This window comes from Micromys minutus (assembly GCF_963924665.1).
Source record: "Micromys minutus genome assembly, chromosome: 15".
Taxonomy (NCBI): Eukaryota; Metazoa; Chordata; class Mammalia; order Rodentia; family Muridae; genus Micromys; species Micromys minutus.
The window spans coordinates 53,184,015-53,206,218 of NC_137984.1; the positions used below are offsets into that span (position 1 = coordinate 53,184,015).

At 43.6% G+C, this 22,204-nt stretch overlaps 1 protein-coding gene across 3 annotated transcripts in view; it reads right to left on the bottom strand.

Annotated features, from left to right (window-relative positions):
- Positions 1 to 909: 909 nt before the first annotated feature.
- NBEA (neurobeachin) overlaps positions 910 to 22,204 on the bottom strand; it is a gene marked incomplete at its 5' end in the record, with an annotated part of 531,924 nt that continues 510,629 nt past the window's right edge. For all 3 annotated transcript variants that reach the window (XM_080929212.1, XM_080929210.1, XM_080929211.1), the window contains 8 exons: positions 910 to 1,095; positions 2,660 to 2,811; positions 4,379 to 4,575; positions 6,221 to 6,322; positions 15,491 to 15,661; positions 16,338 to 16,493; positions 18,532 to 18,603; positions 19,974 to 20,166. In XM_080929212.1, coding sequence (XP_080785338.1) covers positions 1,005 to 1,095; positions 2,660 to 2,811; positions 4,379 to 4,575; positions 6,221 to 6,322; positions 15,491 to 15,661; positions 16,338 to 16,493; positions 18,532 to 18,603; positions 19,974 to 20,166 — 1,134 coding nt within the window. In that variant the 3' untranslated portion in view covers positions 910 to 1,004. The remainder of the gene's footprint in view (positions 1,096 to 2,659; positions 2,812 to 4,378; positions 4,576 to 6,220; positions 6,323 to 15,490; positions 15,662 to 16,337; positions 16,494 to 18,531; positions 18,604 to 19,973; positions 20,167 to 22,204) is intronic.

Here is a 22,204-nt window from a genome sequence, read left to right on the forward strand (position 1 = left end):
AGGGATGTTTGTTGTTGTAATACAGTCTGACTCATTATTAAACTATGCTATTTGAGAAGCAAAGAGGGGGAAATGTTAGCATCCTGATCCTCCCAACACGTAGACATGGAGCCAGTGGGCTGACACCAGGGGAGATGTCTCGGTGCTGGGAACGGTCAATGCAATGGGGCTAATGATAGCGAAACCAGGCCCTCAAACCCAGGCTCCCTTCTGTTGCATTTGCAGGTTCTAAAGGGCAGGAGGGCTGAACTGTCTTTGTATAAAGTTCCAACAGTGGCAACTAATGGCTTAGTATCCAAATGCTATATGAGCAAACCTCACTAATAAGGGATGAATTTAGATTAAAAAAGTGCAAACCATATTTTAGTGAAAATGTCAAAAATTATGGATTGAGCCCAAATTCAACCCTTTTGAACAAGCTGTGTTCTCTCCATTTCCTAGCTTGAATGCACCTGTTCCATCAAGAGGGAGGGAGTAGTGAACATGCAGGGTGTAACTCACAGTAAATTAACAAAGGCTGCTCTTTCTTTATACAAGGTTTCACTTTTACAAAAGTATCCCTTTAAATAAGATGCATATGATGTACAAAGTATCAAACGTGGTTTTTTTTTTTTTTCCCCTCAGCTTGAAAAGAGGCTGGAAATGGGATGCAGGTTAGGTTCAAAGCTTAAACTTTGTAACAACTGGGCACAAGGTTCCTCAGAATTGTCAAAAGTCTCTTGTGAGGCTTCCTACAACCTTTTCTCAATAAACAGCGATATATGAAATAATTACCAAAACGTCTCCTAATTCAGATAATTTACATGATATAAGCTTGCTTGACAGCAGCTGGTGTTCAGTCCTGGAAAAAACGATGAAATGACTCCCGACTATGATGTTCGGAGACTTCTGAGTGGGATGGATGTACAAACAAAGGCCGATGTGGACCAGCGTCCCCACCAGAGATACTGCCTTTCCACAGAGCACTTGTGCTCCCACGTGAATGTGGCTTCTGCTGCTTCTCTTCAGTACCTGTTCTGATGCTCATAATGCCACCGATTAAAATCTATATTAAAAGCTACAATGCTGCCGGAAGCCATGCCCGTGATCAGAGTCCTGGAAAAGCGGAGATGGTGAAAAGAGACAGGAAAATAGTATGCACTTGCCACTTTATGCAGACACTGGCCTTATCACAGACATTTCCTAGTCTTAACTGTGTTCACTATGGGAGGTCACTTCTGCTAAGAGCTGCTGAGCTCACGGCAAGTCCTGCTGGAGAGTGCAATTCAAGTCCATCAAAGCACACACTCTAGTGTGACTTGGGGCCCACTGCCTCTCAGCTATCATAGTCATGGTCTATCCACATCCTCCTCTGGGACAAGCCTGGGCTTTTCTGTGGAATTCTGACCTTTTTTCCTTTGTGCCCTTTAACCACTCCACCCTTAGCTGTCCACAGTATAACCTGGTTATAGGAACCAAAAGGAGGGAAATGTGGATATATGAACCACAAGTCCTCCTGAAGCCTCGGGTACCAATTTCATTTTGTCTGTCAGATAGATTAGTCACTGTAGAGCAGCAGTAGTGTCATGAAACCTTCAGACTTAGGACATCCATCCTGAGTCATTGTCACTATGCAGGTGATATCATCACTGTCCTTTCTTACTTGTGCTTAAACCAATCAGAGGCTTCTTTTTCTGGGGTGGCTGACTACCAGTGACTGAGTTCAAGTCTCATGACATTCTTAAGTGTGCTTAGCCATTCATTAATCCAGCCTGATCAGACGAATGTACACTTTTTCTATTATGTGTTTATAAGTTATACTTCCTGTGCACGAGCTGTCCCAATAAAGCACTGCTCTGTACAGCACACACAATCAAATTAACAATGACATTAAAATAGGAAGACAGCACCCTTCCTACCCTGCTATGGCTCTCTGTCTGTCCCCTGATGCCTGCTCTGACCCAGCCTCCTAGCAAACAACTAGGTTAGGGCCACGTGTGGGGTTCACTTCATTATTTACTCTTAGCACTTTGTCGGATTACTTCAGCTCTAATGTTGGCAACAGATATTTGCAAAATGCATGTAAATGAATTGAAGAATGTTTAATCTACTCGAGGAGACATTTAAAACACATTTAAAAACCACTTATGCACATACAAATAATTAGGAAGTAAACCACACCTACTTACTGGTCTTCTTCAAAACTAACCACGAACTTAAAATCATTTATTCCTCAGAGCGCATCAAGTCACATTGTCTTCCTCTTTCCGTGTGTGTGTGTGTGTGTGTGTGTGTGTGTGTCTGTCTGTCTGTCCTGGAGTACTAGGACATGCTGGCTGGTCCACAAGCCCTAGGGATCAGCATGTCTTATCTGCAGGGCAGAGGTTACAACTAGGCACACTATGACTGGCACCTTTATGTGGATTCTGAGACTGAAACCTGGGTCTTCACACTTACACAGTAAGCACTTTACTGATTGGATCTGCATGTTGTTTTCCTCTGTCCCATTTTGTTATACTGTAAAAATGCTTTTATAATATGTGTTAATGCTTAAAATATATCAAAGCCAAAATCCTTCCAAGAAACATTTCTGATAGTTGAAAAACTGGGCCTTCAAGGGTTTTTACTCATCTCCAGCTTGGCCTGTTCCCGTCATCGCATTGCCCTTGACATGGCTCACCTTTGGTCGTGGGATAAATCCATCGCTCTAATACCAGCATCACACCCGGGGTAAATGTACAGCTGCTTAAAGTCACAGGCCTGCCAGACCTCCACCACACCATTGTCCCCTCCAGTCACCAGGTTCTGTCCATCACTGCTCAGGAGAATAGCCTACAGGGGGAAAAAGGCAGGTACCAACCATCTCTTTTTTTGTTTCATGTCCTAGCATGTCATGACTAATCAGTCAAGCATCTGCCCTAGTGTCTATAAGCTTAATCAGTCAACCAATCAACCACCAATGCTCAACCAACTTCTGGCCACCACCACCTACAATCAAAGCAACCATGAGACATCCAACCCCCAAATAATAACCAATCAACCAACTACGAGCAAATGCCAATCAACTCAACAACTATCAGCCAACCATCAATCAACCAACAATATTCAACAAACCAAGCATCAGCTCACCAATCAAAAACGAATAACCTAAAAGACCACCAACCAATGACCTGGAAAGTACTGTTAATCTCCTTAACATTATCCCCTTATTTGACCAATTGTCCAAGTTTCTTAAAGTCCAATCTGCAGAGCTTTCAATATGGAACCTATCAAAAGTTTGTTTTTTTTTTTGTTGCTTGCTTTGTTGTTGTTTACAAATACACAGAATTTTATTAAAGCCAACGAAAAAGAATAAAATAAAAATAAAAGATTTAAGGTGCTAGAGAGAGAGGGATTAGTGAGTGAGAGTGTTCTAGAGAACATAGATTTGGTTCCCAGAACCATGGCTCACAATCAACCTTAACTCCAGATTTAGGGATCTCATGCCCTTTGCTGGTCTCTGAATTCAAGTGTGCACACTCCTTGCTTCCCCCAAAATGGCATAATTAAAAATTAAAATAAAATCTTTAAAATTAACTGTTATACAATCATGAACGTCACAACGAGAATATTGCCAATCTAGCCCAGGAAAACCGTGTGAGAGCACTGCATGTTCTGAAACTGAAGGTGTTAATAGAGACTTAGAGTAAAGAACAGAAGCATGTTTCCCAATAGTTCCCAGAACAGAGGCCCCAGCCACTGTATGTCATTAGTGAACGAGGGCAACAGGGAACTTGAAGCAGTAGTCAGAGTTCTCAGTACAGGCATCTTCACTCTGGAGCGCTGTGTGTCCTGGCCATTTTTCTGTGAACTTGGCAGAAACCTAGAATATCTGGGAAGAAGGGATCTTAACTGAAAAGTGGCTCCATGAGATCGGGCTATAGGCAACCTTGTAGGACATTTTCTTAGTGATTGAAGTGGGAGGGTTCAGCCCATTGCGGGTGGTACCATCCCTGCACAGGTGGTCCTGACAGGGGCACATGCCAGTAAGCAGTGTTCCTCTTTAGTCTGTTTCCTGTCTTGAGTTCCTGACCTCCCTTCATGATGTACTGTGATCAAGCTAAAATAAACCCTTTCCTCTCCACGTTGTTTCTAGGCATGTTGTTTTATCCTATCTAGGATGCTCTGGGAGCACAGTCCTGAGATCCCTGCTTGCGGAGGGGTTTGGCATGCTTTTCTCTAGGCAAACATCTGTGGTCTCTAGAGTTTAACTGGCTGAGCATATTCAGGACTGAGAAGTCTTGGGTTTGTCCCAGCACTTGTTTATGTGGATTCGGGGGAAGCTCTACACCAAGCCATTTTATGTCAAGCAAGTTTGACTCCTCCCATGGCTTCTTGTTGCTCTGCACAGACTACTCACCCTGGTGGAATCATTGATCTCCATTTGAGCCAAAAGTTTCCCATTGATGCTGAAGTTGCTAAACCGTCCTCGCTCATAGTATATGATGCAGTGGCCTTCACTGGAAACAGAAATTAGGCGTGGAAATAAGCAGTTTTCTGGACCTTCCAGGGCCCGCAGCAGGTCTCCAGTGATGGTATGAACCAGGCAAGGACCCTCTGCAGTGGGAACAGACACGCCAGGAAGTTACAGCACCAGAGCCTGCTCACATGTGTTCAAGGCAATGAAGGCAACAGAGGTGTGCTAGTGGCTACAGCACTCACACACACACACATGCATTTACACACACTCACTACTCCTACCTATACTTACAGGTATAACACACACACACACATACACACACACACACACACACACGCACACACGCACACATTTCTCTGGCACCTCACAGTGGTGCAGCACCCAAGTGCTCCAAAGTTGTCCCAGCCCACCCACCTCAGACAGCAGCATCACATAGGCTTTAACTCCAGGTCAGGTGAGTACTGACCGTGCCAACAAGTCTGCTCTCCTGTGGTCCTGGAAGGTCCTTATTAGGAAAGTGGTGAGAGCAGTAGCTGAATTTCTCTACTTGGACCAGATGTCAGCATCACAGTCTAGATATGCCACTGCCAAGCAAGCTTTGCCTGTGCATGTGGTGGTGTCCATGACGATGTAAGTGTGCAATCAAGAACTTAATCAAGTAATTCTGACTACAAAATTGGTTTTGCCTCTTAAAATTAACAGTGGGGTGAATGTATAAAGGGTGCAGAAAGAGACTTATCTTATTCAGGGCAATCTTGTACTATGAAAAACTATACTGAGAAGATAAGATTCTTCTAGCCCAGTGCAAACAAACACCGTGACCCCCTACTGTGTGCTTACCTCCTTGTTCACTCAAAAGCCAAAGCCTGCATGAAGTGTGGACACCTTCGTGTCTGTCGACTGATTTCAATAGCCATGTATTTTTACAAAATGGCACCAGTACATGGTCTCCCTGACTAAGAAGGGAGGGCTCTGGAGAGCGGTGGGAAGGGCACAACGGCTTTGCTGTCAGTACTTGCAGAAAAGTAGCACCTGCACCTGAGGTACTAGGCTTACTTTCTTGCTCTAAAACACAGTGCCTTGTCTTCAGACTCCCCATTCCCCATAAAGCTATGGAGTAATTCCTGACAACAAAATCTAACCACCTGGAGTCTTAGACTTTGATAAAAATAAAACAGCATGCTCCCCAAAAGAAATTTTAAAGAATTCCAACTGAAAATAATACTAAGCCCCTTCTTTCACCTCTTGGGCTCTAGGCCTCTGCTCAGCTGCGGCTAGCCCCTTATACTCCAGCCCTCCTGGTCTTTTTGCCTAGAGAGTGCCCATAGGGTCCTGTAAGCCCATCAGAAGAGCCATCTAAGTGACAATTCTTCTACAAAGATAAGGAAACAGGGCCTGTCACTTTCCATCCCTGCAGTTAGCTCTTTCCAGAAAGGACCTGTCCTAAGGACAGACTAGTGAATAACATAATTCACATTCCCAAAGCACTGGCTTTACACCTCCTTTGCTTTTTAAACGCTCCTTTTTGTTGCTGAATCAAATGGATTCAGTGAAGGTTTAATTTACCAATGTTTGGGTTAGAATGCTGGTGACTACATCATAAACTTAACCATATTTTGTGTCAGTGTTGGAAAATATAACTCATATTTGATTAAACTAAGCAATGGCAGAGAACCCAGAGACTATTTCTAACTGTGTAGAATCTCTGGGAAAACTCAACGAGTCACAGCTGGAAAATGCGTAACTGCTTAGAGACAGAACGTGAACAATATGGCTGCTGACCTTTAGCACCACTGATAACGAGTCCGAGTTCTGCACAGACGGAGACACAGACAACTTCATGGTCATGGCCTGTGAGGACAGCCCTGGGAGCAGGATAGTCACCTACAAGGAAACAGTAGCAAGTTGTCACTGGAGACCAGTACAGACCTGATGACATACTCAGCAATGATGAGGGAGGACATGGCCTGTTGTTCCTGTGACGTGACCTAATCCTGGTCCTGCTACAGGGTGGCTGGGACCGCAGGGCGTTAACGCACGTGAGTGTCAGAAGTGTCAATGGCTATGCTGTCACCTAGGCAGTAACGTGTGGAATCATGTAGTGACTGCAGCACTGCATGTGCCCAGGTCATCTCCCTGCCTCTAGTTCCACTTCCATATGGACAGAGCACCGGGCAACAGTAGACGGTTTCTGAGCTCAGGGATGAGAGATTCACTCAGAATCCAATGATAATGTGCACGAGGTGTTTCTGTCAGCTGGTAGCTTGCCTCACTGTGGGTATGGGTCTGAAGACGCATGTTCTTCTAGTGTGTGTGTGTGTGTGTGTGTGTGTGTGCCTTCAAGCCACACAACAATAATAAACACTTCCTGCAACACCTGCTGTGGATGCTGACACCACAGAAAGGTTTTCTGCTACTGTAGGCACATGATGGTTCTGTTACCTATTCCTACTGTCATCCTCGGCTGGTATCAACTTATCACCCTAATAAACGTTTAGACTGGACTGTGTCAGGCTGTGTGATCTGATGTTGCTGACAAGACTTTGGTAAGGATCCATTAAGTATGCTCTGAGTTGGGATTAAGACGGAATTTCCAACCATTTGTGAAAGTGACCTCACATACTCCCGCCATTCTAAAGTGTGCACTTGTGTGAAGTGGCAGTCTCAGCACTGAGAGCAACAAACCAGAATGTCTATTGACTCTGAAAAATGTCTTCAATGTTCTACAGCCTCCAGCACAGTGTATTCAACCAAGGGTTAATTCTTCACGTTAAAACAAGCACGCCTTCTCATTAGTGTGAGAACCTCCTTCCTCTTCTATGGTGACATTGCAGTATACCAAAGAAGTGCTTTAAGACAAATGTCTATAATTTGTTATGGGTTATGGGTAAATGCTTGATTTGAGGATCTCTTTCTACTCCTGTATAATTTTGGCTGCATAAAAATGTCATGTATGAAAAGGGACCCTGAGCGAAGACGGTTTAAGAAACTGCCCTGGTCCATGATCTGCCCCACAGGCACTATAAAGCCACTCAGCCTCCCCCCAGGACCTCCTGTGACAAAAGACTGAGAGGGGCTTCTGTTTTTGAATCTCATGTTTTTATACCCACCACCTAGGAGGGAAGCAGAAGCAGGATTTGGGCAAAGTTGTGAAGGAGAGACAACTGTCTCAACTGTTTCTCAGGATAGAACTAGGTAGGAAGTGAGGCTGGCCCACCTTCCATCGAGGTCCTCAACTCTGAATGTGCTCCCCAACTGCCTGTCTGCCTTCCACTGGGGAGGAGCTGATTCAGAGCTGTCAAAAGCAAGGACATGTAGCATTTGGAGCAACACCAGTGATGGCTCGCATACCAGGAACAGCACACTTCCATCCTGGCTTGTCTCCACCCACGCTTATTTGTAAAACAGTTATACTAACTCATATTGCTATTACCACGGGCTCATCTTAGCAAAGAGCACAAAATATATAGGGAGCCGCCTTTTTGCACATATCTGAACGCAACAACTTCATTTTATGTCTCTAGCTTTACAAGCCATTGTTTTTGTACCTCGGAGAGCCACATTGTAACCTGGATCTTGGAACTGTAACCAACTCTTTCAGGATTCTAGAAAACTTATGTTCTAACAGGTCAGGGTATGTTTCCTTGAGGATAGCAAACTCAATAATATTTTGTACTAAATTTCACTTAGTCCAATGAGACTAAAACTTCTTTTGGGTGGTTGCACAGTTGAAATCCCTTTGTGGTTCTAACTGTGCTGTGGATGTTTTTCCTGTGGAATTTTGCTTTAAGATTGTAAGACTGTTTTCTCTAGCTTGGGTGCAGGGACCTAAGAACACATTCACAAGGTGTGAGAATGACTCTCTCTTCCTGTCCTTGGGGTGTTAATGACAATTCTGCTCTCTTCAAAAAGAACCAAGTTGATTCTTTCTCACAGCAGTCAGATTTGCCTTTGCTTCTGGAATTAGGAAATTTTAAAAATATCTGTTACACATTAAATATTTATATGTTTAAGATTAAAGAAATAAAATACATTCCTTTGTTCTCAGCTCTGCATAAGAAATGTAGAACTGTGAGTTTGCCCTTTTCATATCTAGAGCATCCCATAGTTTTGAAATTCCCTGTTTTCTGTTACTTGTTTCTTGTTTGTCTTATGGAGTAGATTGCTTGCTCAGCTTGGGACTTGTTGCCTTCCTTGTCTGGTTTTCTCTGTGAACTTCTTCTACATGGGTGGTAGTGTCCCACAGTCCCATCGTGTCTGCATGGGTGCCCTCAATCCTCTCATGTCTTTCGGAGAACTGCCTTGAGTTTTGGCCTTAGATCCTGGCACTCCTCCTGCTAAGAGCTGTCCTGGCCCTCCCTGTGCAGGGCAGGAGCAGAACCATGAAGGCTCAAGGGTGGGCATGTGCACCTGCTGCCTGGATGCCCCCTTTGGCACTGATGTTATTTTCTGCATCTCTAGAGATGATCCGTGTTGGGTGAGTTTTCTTAGATCCATCAAAAGGCATTCCCCTTATGATGCATTTCTGAAATGCAGCCTGGGAGGGTGGGTGTGGCAGCCCACAGCAGTGTGCGATCAGCTCTAAATCTACGCACTATTGTAATGGGTTTTGAGTAATGGAAAGTATCTCTTACAGTCTTGAGATCGTCTGAAACATATTCACACAACTGAAAAAATTTAAGTGTTTCTAAAATAGTCCAAGTTTCTTGTTAAAGTGAGAACTGTATTTTTAATAAGATGATGTGTGTACACACTTGTAATGCCAAAGGTTGACATCTGGTGTCTTCGATTGTTTGAAAGCTCCGTTTTGAGTCAGTGTTTCAGTGAATCTGGAGCTTTGATGTTCTGACTGCCCGGCTAGCAACCACCCAGTCAGTGCTGGAGCGTAGATGTGCAGGGTCACTCCTGGTCACCCCAGTGTATGCTGGGGCATCCAAATGCAGACTCCTTCCACTCAGTCACTGCACTTACATACTGAGCCTTCTCTCCCAGACCTAGTTTTAGTCTCTCCCATTATTTTGGAGATATTTGTACACTGAAAAATCCTGAATATAAATCTTTGATAAACTGTTAGAAATAAATAGTTATTTCTCTTATACAAAAAAGAAGCAACCATTCAATGGTAAAGAATTGAGAAAAAAAGAACAAAAAATATTTAATTTCTCATGCAATATATTTTCCACAAGGAAGTAGCTCTTTGACAACCCATCTTCGAAGACCCAATACATTATGATGTCCTCAGAGTGTGGAGGGGTGGCACCTAGATATAAATAGTACTGTTCAGGGGAACTGCTGTTTTTAAACTGCTCCAGCTTCAGGTGAGAAAGTAGAGAAAATGTTCTCTAAAGCTTTTGAGTTGGGAAATCTGCAAGCAAAAACAAGAGCTTTTCCTACATTTCATTACCAGGGGCAGATGTCACACTACCCAATAGTCACCCGAGATCCTGGTAATGCTCTGTCACTGTCACGTCCCAGCTGATGGATGGAGCCCAGGGTTAAAGGGCCTGGCGTGGAGGGAGGGGCAGGTGAGACGTCCCCTCTGAGGACCATGCACTTCAGCCCTTCCCCACTCATTTCCTCAGGGACAAGGGATCCATCTAGTGCAATGGTAAGAAACAAACCCGTCCAGTCCTCACAGGCAAGCACAGGGAACAACACAGTGAAACAGAGAGAATCCATGCCACCTTTATCAAGTCATTCCAGTGTCCCTGCTGCACACAGATGTGACAGGAGAGCTCTCCTTAAGATGGCCTGCAGCCTTGTGAGGTGGTCAGCACAAAGGCTGAGGCTCTGGGTTCCACAGTCCTCAGTTCAGGTCTGTGAGCACCAGAGGATGAACCTCAGTGACATACAACACTAAGACTTAATGTCTGGGCTGAGTAATGTCACTACAGAATCAAGATACAACCATCTTCATTTATGCAGACACTTGAAAAATATGATGGTATTTTAATTTAAAGTTTTAAAATAAAGCATCAAATGTTACAGCTCATGACTCTGTAATTTCAAATGTGTAACAGAAACTTCCTGGAATAGCCAATACTGACAGCAGCTAATTAAAATACTTTAGTGTTACTGTATCCTACATAAGACCCCTGGGGATGTAGTTTCATATGTGTGTGTATGTACATTTATATGCATGTATATGTATATAGTCATATATATGAATATATATTTAACTAAAGATTGCCTCCGGTCAGTCTCTGTACATATCCTAGCTCTTATCACACTGTTGGTCAGTGGAGGCTGAGGATTGTCTTTAGGTAAAAGAGTCAGTGCCCAAGGCTGAGTCTAACACAATAGGTGCGTGTGCACAGCTGGGGATGTCTTTTCAGTACTCTTCTTTCCCAGACTGCATGGTGTCTACATGAGCAGGAGAACTGCATATAACCATCTCAGTGGATCCTGGTAGATTAGATTTGAGAGATGAGCAGTAAATCCCCTTTCAGGATTTTATATTACTATGGTTTTTAAATTTTCATATGTATGTATCACTCAAAATAAACATTTAAATCACATTCTTTAGGGCAGATTTGGTTTTGGCTGAGTTCCTGATGCATTGTTGGGTCTACTGAAGACACACCGATGTTAACTCGCTCCTCTTGTGACTATCTTGTTGGAAGCTACAGCACGTAATGAGAGCTGTCAAGTCCCAAGATCAATGAAACTTGTACCCTGGGGATTCCACAGGAACAGCATTGATCTGGTTAAGGCTCACCAGTCAGAGATGGGCTGTAATATATTGCAAAGAAGGGCTCTAGAGGATAAGCGGCCAAGTCCAAGACACCTACCTGACAAAAAATTCAATCAGCTCCTAGCACAGACTGCCTGCTCTGCCTGCGTTCTTTCATGCAGGAAGCTGCTTCCAATTAAACTGCGCAAATTAATTTTTATCACCTCCAAATTAGTTTCAGAATTTGTGTAAGGCTGTTTCAGATGAAAGCACCTGTCCCTCGTGTCTCTGCAAGTCTGTTATGTAGCCAGGGAGCCACGGAAAACCTCCAGGACGAGTTCCTTGTTCAGTGCCACGTGAAAGAGTAACAACAGTATCATCGACAGAAGATGCACTAAAGAGCAAAACCATGTGACCTGCAGCATGAGCAGGCAGCCCGTTCCTTCAGCATCTGGAATTCTATGTCATAATCTATTTTCACAAACTTCTATTGTCATAATGATGCAGTCATAGAAATGGAAAGAAAAAAACCTAGAAGACAGTATGAGATTTTCTGAGATGTCTAAATCAGTCACAACAATACATTTGACACAACAAAACTAACCTTTCTATACTCTTGCCTAAAAGTCTACAAACACTACTTATTTTCTTTGAGAACAAGGCATCATTATTCTATACCACTGGTAGCACAAAGGAAACATGTATGTATGTCAAGGCCTTTTGACTTCTTGATTCAAGTTCAGAAATGCTTATGTAAAGTCAGACACAAGTCTTCATTCCAGGATGCTGTTTTCATGAAGTAGTCTGTTTTGGTCTCTGCCACATTAAACAATTAAATGAGTATGGTAGCCTAATTCCCAAACAATAGTAGCTACTAGGCAAGGCTATCCCAGTATAAGGTTCCCCTTCAAGGTAAGGTTAGTATATATACTCAATACATCCAAGGGCATTATGCCACACAGTCACCATTGTGGGTATAACTACCTTGTATTAACAGCAATGAGACAGAAAGCATACAGCCTGGCTCTCTGGCCTGGGTGACCTGGTAGTTGGATTAGATTACCTGGACAGAAAAACCATTTCTTTCCCACTGTCAGTTTTGATGGCAATGACTGCAAGCGTATGGCAGGACCATAGCTCACAGGGATGGCAGCCTGGGTATCAGCGCAGTGGCTGCGTTTAAACACATGCTGACTCAGCTGCTCAAGTGGGCAGAGATGTCTGTGGGGTGGACTGTTGTAAAGAAGGACATAAAACTATCAAATTCAATGAATATTAAATATTATTGCCAATTTAAAGGTTTTACTCATAGGATTATCTATTTGGCACAAATCAGAACATTGTTTTGTTTGTTTGTTTTAAAATATAACTCATGAATGCATACCCGGGACATGAAGTTCTGTGTAAGTGTTCATGTACTGATTATATTAATATTACTTGATAGAGCCACTGAGTCCTGGAAGTACTCGATGTACTTAGTCCCTCATAGGCAGGACCTAGCTCATGAAGGCTGGGGGCTTCTCATATTTAGGACTCAAATCTGCTCAGAGTCCCAGGGACAAGCAGGCATCAGTACAGACTGCCTGTTCAACCCATACTGTATCTGCTCCTCCTGCTTTTTCTAGAAGAGCAACCCTTTGTGTACTGAGAACAAAGGGGGACACATCCATGCCCACATTCACATCAGATCCAGGGTGACTGTGCATGCCTTTAGTCTGAGCATTAGGGGGGTAAAGGCAGGCAGATCTCTGTGAGGCCAGCCTGCTCTACAGAGGGAGGTCAGGCTAACCAAAACCATGCCTCCAAAATATACTGACTTCAAAGTAAGTGTTATATTGACAACTTCATCCTTATCCACTCACATAAGCATGAAGCATCTACTTAGCATCTGTTCCTTGGGACTTGAACTGTTCTACATATTATCAGATTTAACTGTGCAGACAGATCAGGACTTTTCATCCTTAGGGTTAAAGGCACCTAATAGCATAGCCAACACAAAGTTACGATAATTTAGTATTTTCTTTCAGATTCTTTATCTAATGACAACATGTGACATATAAGATCTCATCTTTGCTACCATATGGCAGCTTTTAAATATAAATTCCCACTTAGAAGAGTTAGTTTTTAAAAACTGTGTGTGTGTGTGTGTGTGTGTGTGTGTGTGTGTGTGTGTGTAGGGTACATACATATGAGTGCAGGTGCCCACAGAAGTCAGAGGCATGAGATTATCCTGGAACTGGACTTACATGTGATTGTAAGCCTCCTGATGGGTGGGTTCTGGGACTCAAGTTTATTAACACTATTAACCTCTGATTCATCTATCTAGCCCTATGCATTCTCTTTTGAATTGTTCCTTCTGAGTTTCATTTTGAAGATGTTAATTAAATATGTATAAAATGCTTTTCTGTTGCTTTAAAAATTCTTTTATCTTATAATGGCTAATTTTTTTTAATGTATATATATGTCAGATGACATGAAGCCCTGCTGCTTAGACATTTGAAAGTACTACAGAAATAAAAAAAATGGAAATGCAAATTGGAATGCTTAGATAAAACACATGTATTAACACTCCACATGTGGAGTGACAGCCACTACCACCATCACCAACCCTCGAACACACACACACACACACACACACACACACACACAGAGAGAGAGAGAGAGAGAGAGGGAAATAGAAGTCTGTTACAGATCTGACTGGGTGGTTTTAGAAGTAAGCATAAGTATATTACCTTGACTGAATTTATGAGGAAATGTTCATTGATAATGCAGAATTGGAAAGCAATTAAGAAAGCCCTTGAGCCATTGTCACATCCTACTTCAGTGTAGGCAGGGGACTGTCATTGCTCATACGCTACACTTTCAACTCTAGCTATGAACATGGACAATAAACTTCATACACCATTTGGCAATCTGGTCCACTGAACAATTTCAATGCATACATTCTGTAGTCTCTGTACTATATGATAGAGACTTGGTTCCTGTCCATTAACAGCCATCTTCTGTTTTGTCTTCTGTTTTCCAGATAAAATACACACAAGCTGGAAGAAGCCTGAAACTTAAAGGCCAGTCCTGCTGTACATAGTTATTTATATCCTTCACTATCTTCATTCTATACTATCTCCATCCCTAGTGACCTCTAACCTCACCATCTCCTTCCTATACTATCTCCATCCCTAGTGACCTCTAACCTCAGCATCTCCTTCCTATACTATCTCCATCCCTAGTGACCTCTAACCTCAGCATCTCCTTCCTATACTATCTTTATCCCTAGTGACCTCTAACCTCAGCATCTCCTTCCTATACTATCTTTATCCCTAGTGACCTCTAACCTCAGCATCTCCTTCCTATACTATCTCCAGCCCTAGCCATCCCCACACCATGTCTTCCATCCTTAATCTCCCAAGCCACTTCCACTTTTAACTGTCTTCATCCCTGGCTGACTCCATCCTCACCACTTCTACCCCTAGTCACCCCCGTCCCCATCTCTGGCCCAGCTGGTCCTGTCCCCTGTATGTTTGTCATTTGTAGATATGCTGTTGTTACTAGACCCCAACCCATGCTTTGGGTACATTTAAGGTGTGACTGATGAATGTACTGTAGCTTGGATTACTCTCCTGGTCTAGGCAGTCACCTCTTTAAATACTTCACAAAAATTATGCCATATTATACAGGAAACACAGATACTCAAACCAGTGGTGGTTGGTAATTTAAAGTGGCCATTATTTTTTGGTCAGATTCTGTCTAACATTTCAATCACTTAATTTTTGCTGGAAAGCTTTCATGTATACTACAGTGCCAGGACCCAGAGTTACTCATGATCTCCCAACGATGGCATCACCTGACTAATTTGAGTCACTGGAAATATGACTCTGACAAGTGCTGGCAGAAGTGCTGGCCTGTGTGTCTGTGTAACTGCCAGACCCTTCTAGGCAGGGTGTACTTCTAGGATGCACTGTCTTCTCCTTACACAGAGCTCTTCAGAGGCGATCACAGATTTGAGATATCATTCTAGGCATGGCCACCGACAGGGAAGAAAACAGTACCACTAGACTGAGGAGCAAATAAAAGCTTACTGAAGTTTCAAAAAGGCAGCAAGAAAGCCTGAGATTTAACACCCTAGGCATCATTGCTAGAGCATGGGGACATCTGGGTGTTGGGGACAGCAGCTGAGGGGATCAGTCAAATGTCATCATGAGGAGATTTGGGACTCTTCCTAGGCCAAAGATCTTAGTAATAATTCATTTTTACTTTTTTGCCACTTAAGTTTTCATATTTTAAGTTCTTTACAGACTGTGCAAAAATGAAGGAAATCAAATAGCAAAGAACCACATTTAAGTTACGTACTGTCTGAAAGGACCTTTGTGGAAAACACTTACTGCTATTGGGGTTGTCTCCTATGATGTGGTGCCGCCCACTCCAGTACCAGAGAAGCAAGGTGGCGTCCCGAGATCCAGACACAATGTAGCAGTCCCCACCGATGTAGGACTCGGACCTGGCCAGGCATGTGACTACGTCCCAGTGGCCAAATACAATCTGCGTCAGTTTCCCTGCAGCACAGACGACAGTCACGTCACTGAGACTCATTGTCTTCACAAAAACAGAATTAATTTTATTTTACTAATTTGTGAAAAGACACCCACAGTTTTGGAGACAATTCAAATCCATTCACAGTTGATTTTTAAGGAAAGGTCTTATGAGATGACCATGCTTTTTCTCTTCAGAATTTGGGCCTGGGAGTGGAGAGTTTTATTTTTTATCCTGGATATGAATGTGGGGAGAGGCTGACAAGTCTGTTCATTTCTGAGGCAGAACAAGCTGGTTAGCTTACAATGTGGTCACCAAGCCTTGACGACTTAGAGCTGGCACAGCATGGGATTGCTATACTGTTATGGTTTCATTTTAGAGGAGATGCACTCTCTGTGAGTGCATGTGTGATACATATATGTGTTTGTGTGGGCATGTGTGTACACATATGAGTGGAGCCACAGGCTGGCGTCAATTGCTTTCCTTAGTCACGGCCTATCTTGCTTTGGAGAAGGTCCTTTCATGGAACCTAGAACTTGTCACTTCAACTAGACTAGATGGTTAGGCAGCCCTGGGGATCTCTCTCTGTCTGGTTCCTCAGTGCAAGGATCACAGGTATGTATAGGCTTTTATGTGGTTGCTGGGTTACAGTTCGAGTCCTCTTGAACACCAAAAATAAACCCTCATTGTGAAGATCACCTGTTTCTGTTGAGTAAACTCTGAAACTCTTATCCCAAAACCCACAGATGAGAATGTAGCGATTATCGGCCGTGACCACAAAGCAGTGGGCATTGATCTGGATGCTCTGGTCCACAAGGTCTGTGATCTGCCGCTTGTTCACACCAGAGTTATTCGCTAAAAACAAACAGAACAGTTTCATTATGCCCTCATGGAAGGAAAATAGGCCGCACCTCACTGAAGCTTCTATTGATGCACAACGGTTAAGACTTAGACATTTTGTTTCCTCAAGGAATATACATTTCCTTAGTAGCAATGATTATTCACAAGTTCTATCATATACTTAAAACCTATGTCAGCAACCTCAGTGCTTCCATCATCAATAAGAACAGACGGGGAATCCAAGATAATGACTCTAAACATGGGAAGTATTTAGATGTCTTTGGTTCTGTGCATGTGTGCTATGCTCCAGTTCATCACTGTCCAGGAAGAACCGGGTGCAGGTGAATCTTTCACACACCGACAGTGTCTCAGTGTCTGCCATCTGTCACTGTCCATGCACATTTCAATCCATGTGGAATGCTGGCAGAGAGCTGCTGCTGTGATGTGGGAAGCCCACAGGGAGCTTCAGGTCAGTAGCTTTAAAGACCCGGGTTGTCAACAAACACAAGGCCTTTGCAGCATGGCTGGCAGGGGAGGAGACCAAGAAAAGAGATGGGAAAGCGATTGGGGGAGAGAGAGACAGGCAACGGATCAGTGTGCAGCCCTGGGAGCAAATCTGAATATAGCCAGGAACTCAGAGACAGCTATGATTTCCCCAGTGCCTGTCTGGATGCCAGCCTGTCCCTTACTCTGCACCATCCTTTCAGGCAACGTCCCCTCCTGAATTTTTAAACATGAAGTGCAGATGTGGAAGGTCGTCACTACCAGGCTCTGAAGTTAACTGGATCACAGGGCTACTGCTTGTACACAGCCACTAAAGCTTGTAAATAGTTACCTAGTAAAGTAAGCAGTAAGAGAGAAAAAACAAAGGTCCTGGAGTACTGGAAAGCCGCTGAAAACAGCTGACCTAGCGCCTGGTCACCAAGAACAGAGGCGACCTGGGGTCTGGTCACTGAGCCAAGCTGGCTGTTCCCCAGTCACACACTAGCTACTGTCTCACTGTCAGTGTCTGGTGGACAAACAACAAGTACAGACTCAGAAATACTCCTAACCCTAAGCCTTGTATCTGTGCAAGGTATGTAAATGCTGCACGCGGTGTGCGGGGGTGAGAATAAGGGAAAGCCAAGGCCAGTCTGTTAGATCACAATAAACGCTGAGTCAGGTGAAGAGCAGCACCGTCACTGCTTACACATAACCGAGCCACTCTCTAGAGTGTTCCAACATATCTTTCTGTTCCATTTTCTAACTGACTCCACAAGCTAGGAGAATAAACATTATCATAAAACACCTCACAGATAGAAAACTAGGGGCATAGAATGCCATGGCCTACACAAATGTAAGCAGTTGTGGCTCAGGTGTCTTTACTTAAAAAAAAAACAAATTCAGCCCATTGAACAGTAAATTTTATAGAAGATGCTTTCAGTATTAATTTCCCTCAACAATTTTTGAAATTTTCTATCTTAAATAATATGAAATTGTTAAGAATATTTTAGGCCCAAACAAAGGACACAGTATAAATATTTGCTTAATATTCAACTTACATGACCTCCTACAATATCCAGAATATGCCATAAATAATTGGTTTGATAGCAAAGCGTTCTTGAATGTGTGTGGAAGTTGGCAAAGCCCTTTGTGGCAATTTGATGCCATTTTTATGTTGCTGTTGTCATCCATCTGCTTTCTGAGACAAACGATGAGGTGAGAACACGTAGATAGCAGAGGTGTCTGTGACAGCCAGTGTGGTGTCAATGAGCAGTGGCTGCCCTGGGCCCTGGTCCCCAGTTGGTGGGGCTGTTTGTGAGGGTTATGGAACCTCTAGGAACCTTGGAGGAAGCACATTAGTGGACACTGGCTTTGGATAAACAGCCTTACTTCACTTCCTGTTTGGTCTCTGCTTTGTGTCTGACTGAGGGTGTAACCCCTCAGCTCTCTGTCTGGCTGCCTGTTTCCAAGTCATAAGGGACTCTCCCTCTAGTAGCATAAGGCCAAACAAACTCTTACTTCCATTGGCCATGGTGTTTTATCAGAGAAAGTAATAGATATGTTAGCATACCGATTAATGGGTCCATCTCAATGGGAAGATGATGTGCTTGATCCAACGAGTACCCGGGGGCGCCTCTGAGTCCTGATGGAGTAAGCATAGAGAATTGCCATGAGATTATTTGAAAAGCATTTTCAAACAAGGAGTGTTTTATGATGCTTACATAAAATGTGCATTTGTTTAAAATTTGGGCCGCCTCAGTTCCATCATGTGACTTTTAATGAAGGTTTTTAATGACTTTCAGGGAAGTTTTAATAGAGTCCTAAGAAGTCACAATAGCTGGGACTTTAGGTTTTCCTGGTAGCAAGCCAGGAAGAGTGGTGATCTGGATGAGCAGGGCATCAGAGCATTTCTCACAAAGCAGCCAGTGGTCCGGAACTGCAAGACAGGGCTGGACTTCCAAGCCTTGGGGCCAAGTAAGAGCTGGATTCTCCCCAGGAGGCTTCCCAACAGCATGACTAGTCAATTCAAGTTGTAAGCTGAAGCACACCTAAACCTTTCCTCCCACTAAAGCTGCCTTCAGAACTGACATCTGGGGTCGGACTGGGTTCATCTGCCATATTTTCACATGTGGTTATAACATAAGTGTACATAATATTTTTAACAATTTAATAATCGAGCCCTTTATAGTTCTTTTTCTTAATGAAAAACATTCCTAGAGGCCAAAGCCCACTAAGCAATGAAGTCTTATTTTCCCATAAGATGTCTGCTATACACTCCAGGCCAGCAGAAGCTGCGCCACCCCCTGTTGATAATATCACCAATAACCATAAACCAGGGCCCATTGCCTGTAAACTTGGGGAGGGATTGTGGGTATAAATCACGGCCCTTCAGAGTGAGGGAGTGGAATAAAAGATCCAGGTTAAATCAGCAGGGCTCATCTTTTCAGTCCTGGCGACAGTGCAAGTCCTGGGGCTTTGCAGGAAGCCTTAAGTGGTGAACTGGGCCAACTAAATCACTTGGACACATCCATGTCTGCCCTGATTAAAGAAGGATCAGTATATCTAAGTGTGTGATGACACCATATCACTTCAAGATGTGCAGGTTGGAGTTCTCAGGGATGAGTGTGGAGCAAACTCGTGTGAAATCACCGGACAGTTTATGTTTGCCTTTTCTCACAGACTAGACCCCACAAAGCTAGGGGTGCTATATGTCTGTTTCCTGCCGAATTCCAAAAGCCTACGACTATTTGACATATGATGGGCATTCTAACATTTCCTAAACAAACTGATGGCAATAAAGGGGGATGGCTTGAAGTCCTTATTTACAAAAGCCAGACAAACTTGCTCTGTTTGGAAACATGTTGAGGTGCAGTGAAAGCCCAGTGCCGAGCCCAGGGCCCCGAATGGCTGTAGGAGTGGACAGGCTGTGCTGCTGTTCTCTCTGTTTAACGGCACGAGTTCCCTAACACCATCTTCACCCTGGCCCTGTAGTGAATGCTGAGACCCACGTACCAACTGTGTTGTGCCACCTGTTCACTGCGAACAGTCGGCTGCAGGTCACTGTCACCACTGCAGGGATGGTCAGGTGGGGTAGGGTGTTGGCAGCCACGTGGGTCACAGGGGAATTGGATGGAAACTTCAGCACCATGATTACATCCTGCTGCATCTGATCTTTGAACATGAGTGGGCTCTGTGGAAGGAAACACTGTTGAGTAGAAAGGGAAGAGACAGAAGGAAACAAAGGATAACTCGGTTAGTGGAAGGTCTAGGGCTAGGAGGTGCAGACAGACAAGGCTAGCGTGATAAGAGGGAGGGACTCCATGCCATTTCAACTGTCTTGCTGGCCAGGGCACCCCAGAGAGAGCAGCTTCACCTGAAGAAGGCACAGAGAAAAGAGAACAGAGCCTCTGAGGTCACTGAGGCAGGACACTGTTGCTAAGTCAGCCTCGATTTGTATATATGGTCAGATTGGCATGTGGACAGTTAGCTCACAGAAATAGCCACAAGATGTATCATAATTGTTCAGGGAGGTTAAAAAAATCAGTTTGATTGAAAATTAGTTAGTCAGTGGCTGGTGTTAGCATGAAATATAAAGTGATTTGGCTGCTAACTGTCATCTCTATTGGGCTAACCTAGGGCCACAGCATAAACAATCAAAACAACCACATGCAGAGTTCCTGGCACTCTGGTCAGTGTCCTCATGTCGCTGGGCTCTGCTGCTGACTTACTATTTAGGCCTTGTGCCTTCTCTCTTACAGGTTCAGTTCACTGTAGACTAATGCTTTTTTGAGTTTTTCTTCGTAAATTCCTAGCATATGAGGTGACATCAGCTATTACAAGCAGTGCAGAGCACTATAAACTCAATTATACAAACACAAAATAAGGATGCTGGAAATAATTTCAAACACACTTGAGCGTTCTCTCCTATGAATCATGCACTCAAAGTCCATTTTCTTTTTACCAACTCCATGCCAATTTTGTATAATAATTTCTGATAATTCTTTGTAGGAAGATAATGAGTTCTAATGGGGCATTCCCCAAGATAGTCATCATCGTGATCATCATCATCAAAAACAGAGAAGTGGAATAAAACTCTCCCACCAAGCCATTTCATATGAAAAGGGATAACTCTTGGGCGGTGCAGAGCTTGGCCCTCTAAGCCCACAGCCCTGTCTGTACCATGGCTGGGACACATCTGGAAACAACCGGTGTTCCCTGAAAAACTTTCTGTTGTGTTACACAAAATGACCAAGTGCTGCAGGGCTGAAACTATGTGGATGGCTGCACAGAGAGGGTTAGAACAAGTGTGCAGATGTGTTTCCCCAGGAGCGTCTGCCTGCTTCTTGGTGCTGTGGAGGGCACACCTGACTCTGGCTCGCTCAGTCATCTGACACATGGAGGGGCTCAAAAATGCATCAAGTAAATGGTGGGCATACTCTTTCCATCAGAGAAATATCAGCTTACAGGCTTGCTGACACACCCACTGCCCTCCCATCTCAGACCTCTTCACCCTGCTGAGGGGCAGGAATGTCTTCAAGATGGTGGGTATACATATATCATCTGAGAATTCATTTACAACTGTTTCTGTCTTGAGACATTTGTTGAAGTACTATTAAAAAAATAGTGAGAGATCATTTAAAAAATACATTAAAAGTCCATCAGCAAGTGTATACATTAAAAGTACATCAGCCTCACAGAACTAAATAAAAAAAAGGACTGGTTGCTATTTGCTGATAAACTGAAAAGGGACTGTTTTGTTATGAGAATGGAGCTTTACATTTTAGAATAAAGCATACAATTCTTTCCTTAAAAAGTAGGACTAAAGATCTAATGTGATCAGCTCTTGATGAGACAAGCCAGCATCTACTGGGGAATATACACTAGGAGCTGGCCTAAGGGAGGTTCAGAAGCAGGCCTAGGGATCTCAGTACAGGGATGAATAAACTCCATTCTCCAGATGCTGAGATGTCAACTCAAACTAGTGGCAGAGATGGAGTTTGGAGTCTTTACCTGTAACCAGCCTGTCTTGTTTCTCCACAGGAGCCACAAACTACATTTAGAATTACTGGAGTCTCTGAAAATGAACTACTCTTCTGTGTGTGGGCTTGTGTTTATACGGTGTGCTAATTTACAGATCTAATTTAATTGGGGGCAGCAGTGTGTGTGTGTGTGTGTGTGTGTGTGTGTGTGTGTGTGTGTGTGTGTGTGCCTCTGTACCCCAAAAGGCTTACAGAGAAGTAAAT